Source organism: Tachysurus fulvidraco, chromosome 10 (genome assembly GCF_022655615.1).
Source record: "Tachysurus fulvidraco isolate hzauxx_2018 chromosome 10, HZAU_PFXX_2.0, whole genome shotgun sequence".
Classification (NCBI taxonomy): Eukaryota; Metazoa; Chordata; class Actinopteri; order Siluriformes; family Bagridae; genus Tachysurus; species Tachysurus fulvidraco.
The window spans coordinates 22654824-22667326 of NC_062527.1; the positions used below are offsets into that span (position 1 = coordinate 22654824).

General features: G+C 41.3%; 1 protein-coding gene across 3 annotated transcripts; it reads right to left on the reverse strand.

Moving 5' to 3' along the window:
- Window positions 1-1538: 1538 nt before the first annotated feature.
- LOC113638192 lies at window positions 1539-7691 on the reverse strand. Of its 3 annotated transcripts, XM_047820010.1 has the most exons (6): window positions 7543-7691; window positions 5479-5566; window positions 5025-5375; window positions 3153-3200; window positions 2889-2993; window positions 1539-2827 (listed from the first exon to the last, which is right to left on the reverse strand). In XM_047820010.1, exons 1-5 carry the CDS (start codon window positions 7627-7629, stop codon window positions 2920-2922), a joined length of 648 nt encoding a protein of 215 aa, XP_047675966.1. In that variant the 5' UTR covers window positions 7630-7691; the 3' UTR covers window positions 1539-2827; window positions 2889-2919. The 3 variants fall into 3 exon arrangements, with proteins under 3 accessions (XP_047675966.1, XP_026995024.1, XP_026995026.1); XM_027139223.2 differs by having other exon boundaries at window positions 1539-2993; window positions 7543-7690; XM_027139225.2 differs by lacking the exons at window positions 1539-2827; window positions 2889-2993; window positions 3153-3200 and adding an exon at window positions 3978-4060.
- Window positions 7692-12503: the final 4812 nt, after the last annotated feature.

The following is a 12503-nucleotide window of genomic DNA, read 5'->3' on the forward strand; positions in this document are numbered from 1 at the left end:
AGCTGGATTTCATTCTGAGATCCTTTTGTCCATTGAACTTTTCTCTATTTAATAGAATTATTACTATAACATCTCAGTCTGGGGTTTCGCTCTCAGCCACCAAAGGGAGGCACAGGACCAATCAGGAGTAACAAGCATCACCTGACTTCCTTTGTAACAGCACCTGCAGATTCTCAGGTGCTCAGTGTTTGTTTCAGAGTTCTGGCAAAACACTTGGCTGCTCGTTTCTGTTATATGAAAACTGGCACTATAGGAATTTTTATGAATCTGTTCCGATCGACACAAGCAGCCTGATTCTCTTAAACCTCACTCTAAACCTGTGAGTTTATAGACAAGACTCATGTAAGCATATATATGATCAAAATAAATAAATATCATTGTGGGAAGGTCAGATGTTACTGTAGAAGCTGATGGCATTAAGTTTACACGTTTAAAATCTATGGAATTTATCCTCTTTTCACTTTAAAATCAATAAAATGTGTTATTATTACCAAACTGAGACAAACTGAAGTATATTTTTAAACAGAACTGATGCATTTTGTCACTCAGAATATGTGACAGGGACGAAATTTACAGTTAATATATTATTTTGTATTTGACCGTGTCAGAGTGGACGTAAAGATGTTTTTGAAAAGTTCTATAGCTTATCGTTATTGTACTGTTTAAAAACTAGAAGATTTTTAGACATTCAGTTGCAAACATATTAGAAAAGGTATTATTTATTTACATTTGGTACTTAATTGTGCACATATATGTATATAAAGAGTGATTGGACATCACTGTCAATTCTGTAATTTAGAGTTTGTGTATTCAATCTTGAGATAAAAGTTTTAAAGGATCCTCACAGCTCCAGGATCTGATTTTCTTGCACCTTCTATTACTGATAATGTTAATTATAGAGATGATGATAACGAATTTAGAGTAAAACTCCATCACATTCAATTTCTTTAGTTACTGAGTGATGTTTGTGGTCACACCATTATGTACATGAACATCCCTTTACAGATTTATTCTCCACTGTTGTCATGATGGAGCAGGGTTTGTATCTCTGAGTTCTGGTCGAGGGACATTAATTCTACACACAGAGACGTTCTCTAGAATTGTTTCCAAACTTAGGGTTACATGATGATGGTCAGGTGTCCACATACTTTTGGCCAGACAGTGTATAAAGTCAGGATATAGTATTGTAGTTTTTGAATATAGTTTCTTTCACAGAAAAAGTATGAATATGTTATTTTATACTATACATTTAATTCCAGGTGGTGTTTAATAAAATCCTGGTCACATACTTGTGCACATTATCCCTTAATAATTGTCCAGAAAAATGCATTTATTATTCAATTTGTTTTTATTTGTAAAAAGCTTTGATCAATGCTCGTTGACTCACATATTAACATTTACATTTACAACATTTACATTACATTTACAACATACAGCAGATGTCCTTATTCAGAGCGACATACTAAAGTGCATTACATATACATGACACATAATATAAAAAAGTCCAATACCATTGCAATAGACACATACTGTATAGATATGTCCATCCTCTTGGTGTACTACACAGATTGTGTTAGAGCCACTGGTAAAATGCAGAAAGCTGTTTAGCATTTGTACAAACAGGACTGGGATCCAGCAGAACCAGGTGAAAATGTCAAAAACATGAAATGATTTTAAACTTTAGCCAGGACTAAATATCATATCTATTCTTTTTTTAAGAATTTAGATATTGTGTGTTATACTATATGTGCATGAAGGTCTGCAATAAGGCTGTTCACTTTTTCAACATTTTCATTTTAACTACATTTTCACGTATAAATTTAAGGTTCCTGACATCTTCATTATAGAAGAGTTTACGCTTTGTATGATTTTGGTATCATATAATGTAAGCCAGAAGTGCTATACAAATCATAACTACACAAAAATGTAGTCTACTCACTCACTCACAGCCTGTGCCTATCTCAGGCGTCATCAGGCATCAAGGCAGGATATAACCCGGGACGGATTGCCAACCCAGCACAGGGCACACACACACACTCTCATGCAATCACACACTACAATTTTCCAGAGATGCCAATCAACCTACCATGCATGTCTTTGGACCGGGGGAGGAAACTGGAGTACCCGGAGGAAACCCCCAAGGCACGGGGAGAACATTGAAACTCCGCACACACAAGGCGGAGGCGGGAATCGAACCCCGACCCTGGCGGTGTGAGGCGAACGTGCTAACCACTAAGCCACCGTGCCCCCCAATGTAGTCTATAAAAACACCAAATCTGTTTGTTACAACAATTTATACAGAGACATCAGCATACTAATATACTAATATAATACAGTATCAGTATACTAATGATTCATGGTTTATAATTTGGTGTTCCATCCGACTCCAAAATGACCCCTGGTGCTGCTTCCAGAAGGAGGTTCTGGGTGATTTACCCCACTCAGAGCACAGTTAGTCTTATTATAAAAGGGTACTGAGGGTACTCCCTGTTGTTGCGTGAACCAGACACGACTCTTCAGCACACAACGAATGTCAATTTTTAACAAATAAATTTTTTTTTTATATATATATATATAAAAAAAAAGTGCACTAAAAGGAATCAAACACGTGCCTTGATTGGTCAGCACCAGTGTTGCACTTTTGGGGCACAGTCACTAGATTTTACACCCCATAGGAGCTTTACTTTAAAAGGTCGAGACAACTCTATTCACTTTTTGACCAGATGGTGACAGCCATGCAGTTTTCTAGATCACATCAGAGCTACTGCTTTTAATGAATTTCCACAGTTCCTCTGGACCCCTCGAGAAATTATAGTGATATTGTGAATACCCTTCAGCATATATTTGCTTTTTAGTGGGCTTTTGAATACCACACACAATCGTGTGCACAAATCTAGCTCACACTCATGTTTCTTCAGACTAGTGGAAGAGAAAACAAAACAGGAGAGACAGGACCAGGACCAGTGAGTGAGGCCAGTTCATTCCTGCATCATCTGGAAAAAACACAATTTAATGGTTAATTCTGGTTTGGATCTTAAAGAGCAAGAACAGAATAAAAACACGACCCTTAACGTATTTAAATAACGGTTCTGTAATAAATTAAAACTGTTTTGAAGAAAGTTAATTATCCAAGTAATTACGTATTGACTGACCTGTGGGAACCAATATTTCAGGGAACGTCTTTTCAGCTGTTTTCTTTTCTGTAGATTGATGGAGTGAAATATTAATTTATTAACATAATCCTTTATCTTTTAACCATATAATAACTTACACAACATTTGAAAAGAAATAACACCATAAAATGTTGAATACCATTTAAACAGAAAGTGAGAAAAAAAAAAGAAATAAAGTAAATACACGTCTGAACAGCTCAGTGCAGGTCTGTGTGATCAGTGCAGTGGTCAAAGCTGGTGTGATATGGTACAATACTCTATCTGGAAGAAAAGGCCTACATAAATGTTTCAGCTTATTCCCATTTGAATTTTATATTCGTCATGTCCAGGATGGCAGCAAACATGGTTCATCTGGTTTTCTCTTTTTTCCATTGCACCATTTTGTTTTCTGAAAACATTGTTTAGTAAAGAACATGAAACATCTGGAGTTTATCTGTTTAGAAGAAGGTGGAGTTTGTATAAGGTTGTGGTTACTGGAAGCTATGTGGTGTTCAGTGCTGAAATACGTCCTTAGGTCTTTATACACTGCCAGGATTCTGTAAATCTCCTCTGTCCTCCATATTTACAGTAGTTCATCACAGTGGTGTATCTTCAGTACTATTGACTGACATGTGCTTAAAGATATTACTGTGGCTTCGTCTTTGTATGTTCTTGTTATGGTCTTCCTACTACAACTTCTGTACAGTTTTTAAATGTACTCCTTATTTTTATGACAGTCAGTTTGGAGGATGTGGTAGTGGGACAACATCTGCTGCAGCAACAACAATGAATCCTCGAACAACAAGAAAGTCTCTACCAACTTACCACAGCAACTTGTCATACAAGATGCTCCCCAGATCTGTAGGTAGTGTCCCTTCATGGAAAGATGTAGGATGGAGGAAGCCAGCCTGTGAGGAGAGTACGTTTGGTCAGGCTTCCTCAACAGAAGATGATCACTTGCGGTGAGAGACTGGAGACTCTGCTACTGAACTGCCTCGAGGACATCACTGCTCTTCCTCATAACCCTGATGTCGTTCCTACCCCTGACCCCACTGAAGGTATTGCTGCTCCACCACTTCTGCTGCCTCCTCCTCCATCTTTGCTGCTCCTTTTGTGCCTCCATTTCCCCCTGCCACATGTGGACATTATGACAAGTCCAGGACTCTCATCATGTCACGAATTACATCTTTCAGCTCACCTCATGGTTTCCAATGCAACAAACACCACTTAAATAGAAGATTTCTTGTATATTATCTAAGCCACATGTTTCTTCTTTAAAACAATTCATGCTCTATTCATATACATGTCTTTCTATCCATCCATCCATCCATCCATCCATGGTCCAGCACTGCTTGCAATAGATACACGTTGCGCTCAGCTGCTCGCACCACCCTCCTGTCCTGCTTGGCGCTGTTCCAAAACCATGCTGTGATGCTTCCCATCATGATGCTCTCAATGGTGCAGAAGCAGACGTTCCTTTGTACATTAGAGATCAGTTTAAAATTCCTTAAGTGTCTAAGGAGGTAAAGATGCTGAACAGTCTTCTTTCTTCACATTTTTTAAGTTCATGTTTCTAGATTCTCATGTAGATATTTTGTAACCTACATTTTGAATTCTGTATCTCACTTCATTTAGATGTTTAACACTTTGTACCCAGTGGGTTGAAACTTCATTGCTTTGAGCCTCGTTCATGCCGAGCACACATTCTGAATTAAACACTGTGCATGTATTTCCTTTAATTGTCTGCATAGTTTAGAACACAACTAAGTTTGTAAAAAACATTAAACTGGCATATACACAGATTTTCTTATACAGAAAGTGTATTAACTCTCCACACTTACTTATGTGTTCTATTGAGACAAACGCACTTACCGTTTACTGAGAGCTCAACGCTGTTGAGCAGCTCCCATTTCTCTTGCACAATAGCAGATCTTTTAAAGCGTCTCACTGCCTGGTAGCTCTTGTACACACCCATATCTGCAAGCGTCAGATTTTTTAACTTCAAGGAACAGTCCCCTTTAAGCAGCTGGTCCTCAGGAACGTCCACGCGACCCTCATATCCTTGACCCTGAAATGACTCCTTACCACTCCGCTCAAACACGTCCTTATCGGTGCTCCACCGTATATACGGTGTTTCACTCGCAACTCTCAGTTTACACGGCAGGATAACTGTAGACTTCTCGAGACCAGATACACTAACCAAAACTTCTGCATCGAGGACACCTAAGAAAGGGAAAAATTCTTATTTTTATTTTTACACCTTCCAGGCAACGCTTGTATGTTAGGAAACTTATTTTTCATTAAAAAATGAATCTGAGGTATTTACCGATACAGATGGCGATCCACACAATGCAAATGTAAAAAAAGGAGCTCATGATGCCTCTCTTATTGTCTTTACAGTGTGTGCAGGACACCTACAACATATAAATGGCAGGTTTTAACAGAGAAATTTATCAAATTAAATATAATAAAGTGTAATACAGTGAAACTTTACAGATTTTTTTTATCTATACATGCTCATAAACATTGACAATACTATGTAATTATATTAAAATTCAAACCACACTGTTTAATATACTAATACTAGATTAAACAACACAAATCCTTGCCTACAAAGAAAGCAACCAAAAAATTAAGCAAATCCAGAAGTTACAGTACCAGTGTTAATGTTTTCAAGTGTCAAATGAGTCCAAACATCCAGCCCTAATGTTTTCTAATCAAGCAGCTCTTTTCTTATCAAGAAAACCTTTAGCCTACGTGTTCGGTATTTAATTACCAGTTACCGTTCCTCCCAGTCTGCATTGTTCGCAATGAGGAACTCATCCGCATTCTTATGGTAATCTTTATCTAAAGTGCAGACTAAAGATAGTTCGATACGAAACATTACACGGTACAGAATCTTTGTTGTCTTATGTATGTTGAAATACAATTAAAATATACAGGCTTTTGGCTGTGACCTGTAATACACATGTATTTTGGTTAAGAAAATAAATAAATCAAAACAGATAAATGTAAACACTTTCTAAATAACTTATTTATTTAGATATTTATTATTTATTTATGTATTATCTACCTTTTTTATGTGGAAAACACAATCATGTCCAGTGTCAGAAAATTTTACAATGCCCTTGTAATTTTTATGTACCACGAGAATGCTGAGGGGCAGGAAAGACAAGACCAGTAGGAGGCGATCATGTTTCACTTGAACAAACCTGGCTTGCTCATAGATACAGAAGTTCTGTTGGGATATGTAATGTATACTGCAGATACCCTTTATCCAATTAAACGATGTCACTGAGTCGAATTCAAGTGTATTGTAAGACGCCCATAATGCGCTCATGGCCATAAAACATGAATGCATGTTGTAGACTATGTGAACAGAACAAACAGCTCGTCCTGACACACGTCCACTATCCCAGACCGGTCCACTACACAAACGTTAACGTGATCCAATGGCGCACAAAGCCGTGTGATATTCATACAGGTTACAACACGTTTGCTATAAGAGTAAACTTTATCCAGGTCTAAAGATCAACAGCAATTAACCGTCAGTACAAAGGAACTTTATTACCCTGTAGTTATTAAACTAAATTACACAACTGTAAGTTCTTCAAAAAGTTATGTTTAAGAAAAAAGATACAGGAAGGTTTAGTGTGTAAATTAGGCCCTAGTTTAGATTTGACTGAACAGAAAGGAGTTTCTTCAGGTCTGAACACTCAGGCCTTTGCTTCCTCTGAACAACACCTACTTCCTGTTTGTACAGTTTTTAGTGTATTATAAAAAACAACATAATTTTTATTTAATTATCTCTTTTCTACTGTGTACGTGTTGTCTTTCCATGCTGGTAGTTTAACTGTATTAGACTGTAGACAGTAGAAACAGGATTTAGGTTTTAAAAATAAACCCCACTGCTTTGTATGATTAAATAAACCACGTGACTCTCTGAAAATTTTCCACTTCAAATGACGCAGCAGTTAAAAACGCGGTTTAGTGATTAAATCTACAGACTTTAATACAGTACAGTCTCAAAAATAAAGGTGAAATTAAACACAGTATAAACTAAATACTTTATTATAGAGACTATAACAACTTTTCCTCAGGGAGGAGCCCAGTGTTTTTTTAAATAATAAAATAATAAAATAAATAAATAAATACACATCCAGAGTGTTAAAAACTATTAAACCACTAATTATTAAAACTAAAAAGATCACATTAACACAGCATATATATATATATATATATATATATATATATATATATATATATATATATATATATATATATATATATATATATATAATTAAAAGTCTAGAATAAAAAGCAGCACATATTTAAAGTGTACTAAATGATGTTGTATTGATATTATTATGATGTAGAAACAGACTCCTACCTCCATTAAGGCGGAATAAAGACCCGACGAAAATCCACGTCTCAGACGAACCGCACATAAAAACACGCAGGAACTGCTAACGTTCATAAGCTGAAACGAAACCTAATTTCTTCCAAACACTGCCACCTAGTGTTAGAATACACGTCCTTCCTGAAGCAATAACAGATCTTTAGTTCTTCCTCTTCCTGAAAAACACATCTACAAAAACACAATAATCAATGACTGGTTCAGTGATGTACCTTATTTATTTTACACTATATTTATATTTCCACATGTAAGATATTTAGTAGAAAGATGAACAGTTGGTGCTAAAATGCATCAAGTTTAATAATTTTATCACTAAAAAGTCTGGAGTTATATGTTGCTCTTTCAGCTGCTTCCTGCAGTGGATAATCCAATCTGGGTATTTGCTTAGACACATGCTTTAAACACATGTTTTAGACCACATGTTTTAGACACATGTTCCTGAAGCATCCTTCCAATGTTTATCCAGGTGTAAAGCTCATGGCTTTTCTGCAGTTGAAGATTACTGTAAATAAAAGACCTAGATTTACATGGATTTGTTTGTCAGATGCTTTTTATAATATAGAAATCACACCAAGGATCTTCTCTGATCTGGTCTGAGTCTTCAAACGATGTCTAAAGACCTTCAACTTCCAGAAGTACTCGTTAAAAATGTGCCATCTTTGTGTTTTTATTACTATATCACCTCCCAGTATTTTATTAGCTAGATGCTACTTTTACTCTGTGGCACAGATACACTATTTAATACTCTATATATACTCTATATAATACATTTACATTTACATTTACAGCATTTGGCAGACGCCCTTATCCAGAGCGACGTACATAAGTGCTTAAATCTCTAACATTGAATACATTAATGCTGGTTCACTAGGTTACATACTTAAGATACCATGAGTTTAAAACATTTGTTCAAAGTTACAATGAGAAAATGTCAAAGTTTTTTTTTTTTTGCAAAAGATAAGGAAATAAGTGCTAGTTGGAGTGTTTCCTGAATAAGTAGGTCTTCAATCGCCGCTTGAAAATAGCCAGTGACTGAGCTGTCCGGATCTCTAGGGGAAGTTCATTCCACCACCTTGGTGCCAGAACAGAGAAGAGTCTTGTAGTATACTTGCCTCTTACCCTGAGAGATGGTGGAACCAGTCGAGCAGTGCTGGTAGATCGAAGGTTACGGGGTGCAGTGCGAGGAATGATGAGGGCTAATACTCTATATACTCTATATACTCTATAATGTATATACTCTACAGTATATAATACTCTATATAACGCTCTATATACTCTATATAATCTATATAATACTCTATAATGTATATACTCTACAGTATATAATACTCTATATACTCTATACAGTATATCAAATCAAATTATATATTATATATTATAACACTCTATACACTCTATATAATATGCTATACACTCTATATAATACTCTATATACTCTATATAATACTCTACATACTCTATATAACACTCTATCACCTAATCGCTGCTTAAAGATCAAGTGAGGAGGGAATTTATGACCACGTTTCTGCATAAACGTTAAAATTAGGTCCACATAGCCACGATGTTCTCTGTCACAGTTTCGTGTCTTCTTCTTCTTCTTCCGCTTATCCGGGGCTGGGTCGCGGGGGCAGCAGTCTAAGCAGAGATGCATCCAGGAGGCATCCGAAACAGATGCCCGAGCCACCTTAGCTGACTCCTCTCGATGTGGAGGAGCAGCGGCTCTACTCTGAGCTCCTCCCGAGTGACCGAGCTCCTCCCGAGTGACCGAGCTCCTCACCCTTTCTCTAAGGGAGCGCCCAGCCACCCTGCGGAGGAAACTCATTTCGGCCGCCTGTATCCGGGATCTTGTCCTTTCGGTCATGACCCAAAGCTCATGACCATAGGTGAGGGTAGGAACGTAGATCGACCGGTAAATAGAGAGCTTCGCCTTGTGGCTCAGCTCTTTCTTCACCACAACAGATCGGTATATCGACCACATCACTGCAGAAGATACACCAATCCGCCTGTCGATCTCCCGCTCCATCCTTCCCTCACTCGTAAACGAGACCCCAAGATACTTAAACTCCTCCACTTGAGGCCGGAGCTCTCCACCAACCTGAAGGGGGCAAGCCACCCTTTTCCGACTGAGAACCATGGCCTCGGACTTGGAGGTGCTGATTCTCATCCCCGCCGCTTCACACTCGGCTGCAAACTGTCCCAGTGCATGCTGAAGGTCCTGGTTTGAGGAAGCCAGCAGGAGAACATCATCTGCAAAAAGCAGAGACGAAATCCTGTGGTCCCCAAACCGGACTCCCTCCGGCCCCATACTGCGCCTAGAAATCCTGTCCATATAAGTAATGAACCGGACCGGTGACAAAGGGCAGCCCTGCCGGAGTCCAACATGCACCGGGAACAAGTCTGACTTACTGCCGGCAATGCGATCCAAACTCCTGCTCCGGTCATATAGGGACCGGACCGCCCTTAACAGAGGGGCCCAGACCCCATACTCCCAGAGCACCCCCCACAGGTCACCACGAGGGACACAGTCGAAAGCCTTCTCCAAATCCACAAAACACATGTGAACTGGTTGGGCAAACTCCCATGAACCCTCCAGCAACCTTGCGAGGGTATAGAAATGGTCCAGTGTTCCACGACCAGGACGAAACCCGCATTGTTCCTCCTGAATCCGAGGTTCGACTATCGGCCAAATTCTCCTCTCCAGTACCCTGGCATAGACTTTTCAGGGGAGGCTGAGGAGTGTGATCCCTCTGTAGTTTGAACACACCCTCCAGTCACCTTTCTTAAACAGAGGGACCACCACCCCAGTCTGCCAGTCCAGAGGCACTGTCCCCAACCTCCATGCGATGTTGCAGAGGCGTGTCAACCAAGACAGCCCCACAACATCCAGAGACTTGAGGTACTCAGGGCGGATCTCATCCACCCCCGGTGCCTTGCCAATGAGGAGCTTCTCAACTACCTCATTGACCTCAGCTTGGGGAATCGACGAGTCCACAACTGAGCCCCCGCCCTCTGCTTCCTCAGTGGAAGACATGTCGGTGGGGTTGAGGAGAACCTCGAAGTATTCCTTCCACCGTCCGAGGATGTCCCCAGTCGAAGACAGCAGATTCCCACTCCCACTGTAAACAGTGTGAGCAGGGCACTGCTTCCCCCTCCTGAGACGCCGGAAGGTTTACCAGAATTTCTTCGAGGCCAACCAATAGTCCTTCTCCATGGCCTCACCGAACTCCTCCCAGACCCGAGTTTTTGCCTCCGTAACCACCCGGGCTGAAGCTCGCTTGGCCCTTCGGTACCTATCAGCTGCCTCCGGAGTCCCCCGAGCCAACCAGGCTCGATAGGACTCCTTCTTCAGCTTGACGGCATCCCTTACTTCCGGGGTCCACCACCGGGTTCGGGGATTGCCACCATGACAGGCACCGGAGACCTTACGGCCACAGCTCCGAGCGGCCGCGTCGACAATGAAGGTGGAGAACATGTTCCACTCTGACTCAATGTCTCCAACCTCCCTCGGGATCTGATTGAAGCTCTGCCGGAGGTGGGAGTTGAAGATTTCTCTGACCGGAGGCTCTGTCAAACGTTCCCAGCAGACCCTCACAGTACGTTTGGGTCTGCCAAGTCTGTCCAACTTCCTCCCCCGCCATCGGATCCAACTCACCACCAGGTGGTGATCAGTTGACAGCTCTGCCTCTCTCTTTACCCGAGTGTCCAAGACATACGGCCGGAGGTCAGATGAAGCAGCCACAAAGTCGATCATCGACTTCCGACCTAGGGTGTCTCGGTGCCATGTGTACTGATGGACACCCTTATGCTTGAACATGGTGTTCGTTATGGACAAACTGTGACTAGCACAGAAGTCCAATAACAGAACACCACTCAGGTTCAGGTCGGGGGGGGCCGTTCCTCCCAATCACGCCCCTCCAGGTGTCACTGTCACTGCCCACGTGAGCGTTGAAGTCCCCCAGTAGAACGACGGAGTCCCCAGCCGGAGCACTTTCCAGCACCCCTTCCAAACACGCCAAGAAGGTCGGGTGCTCTACACTGCCATTTGGCCCATAAGCACAAATAACCACAAATAAGAGACCTATCCCCGACCCGAAGGCGCAGGGAAACGACCCTCTCGTTCACCAGGGTGAACTCCAACACATGGTTGCTGAGCTGGGGGCTATGAGCAAGCCCACACCAGCCCGCCGCCTCTCACCATGGGCAACTCCAGAGTAGTAGAGAGTCCAGCCTCTCTCGAGGAGTTGGGTTCCAGAGCCCAAGCTGTGCGTGGAGGCGAGCCCAACTACCTCTAGTCGGTATCTCTCAACCTCCCGCACCAGCTCAGGCTCCTTCCCCCCCAGCGAGGTGACATTCCATGTCCCTAGTGCCAAATTCCGTGTCTGGGGATTGGGTCGCCGAGGCCCCCGCCTTCGACTGCCACCCAATCCACATTGCATCCTTACGGTTTCTCCTGCAGGTGGTGGGCCCACAGGAGATCAGCCCCATGTCGCTCTTTCGGGCTGAGCCCGGCCGGGCCCCGTGGGGCAAGACCCGGCCACCAGGTGCTCACATGCGAGCCCCAACCCCGGGCCTGGCTCCAGGGCGGGGCCCCGGTTGCGCCTTACCGGGCGACGTCACGGACCTTGATTTTAATTTACTCATAAGGGTTTTTTGAACCGCTCTTTGTCTGGTTGAAGATCAGTTTTGTGTCTTCATTTCTGAAAGTCCCCGTGTACTGGGTTTCTATTTTCATTTCATCTTGTTCAGAAATGTCTAATAATGAACAAGATATGATACATATATCTTGTATAATAATATATGATACAGGATAAAAAACTAATCTAGTTGATGTGCAATCCTGATCAAACACAACGTTGTGGCATAAACACTATAACTGCCAGAACATTAGATAGTGTTTCCTTTAACAATATATGATATATTCAGATATGATGTTA

Coding starts and splice junctions, on each gene's coding strand:
- LOC113638192 (XM_047820010.1), bottom strand. CDS start 7,629: ATGAACGTTAGCAGTTCCTGCGTGTTTTTATGTGCGGTTCGTCTGAGA. Junction 5,567..7,542: donor TTTATTCCGCCTTAATGGAG/GTAGGAGTCTGT, acceptor TATATGTTGTAG/GTGTCCTGCACACACTGTAA. Junction 2,994..3,152: donor TGAAATATTGGTTCCCACAG/GTCAGTCAATAC, acceptor TGTTTTTTCCAG/ATGATGCAGGAATGAACTGG.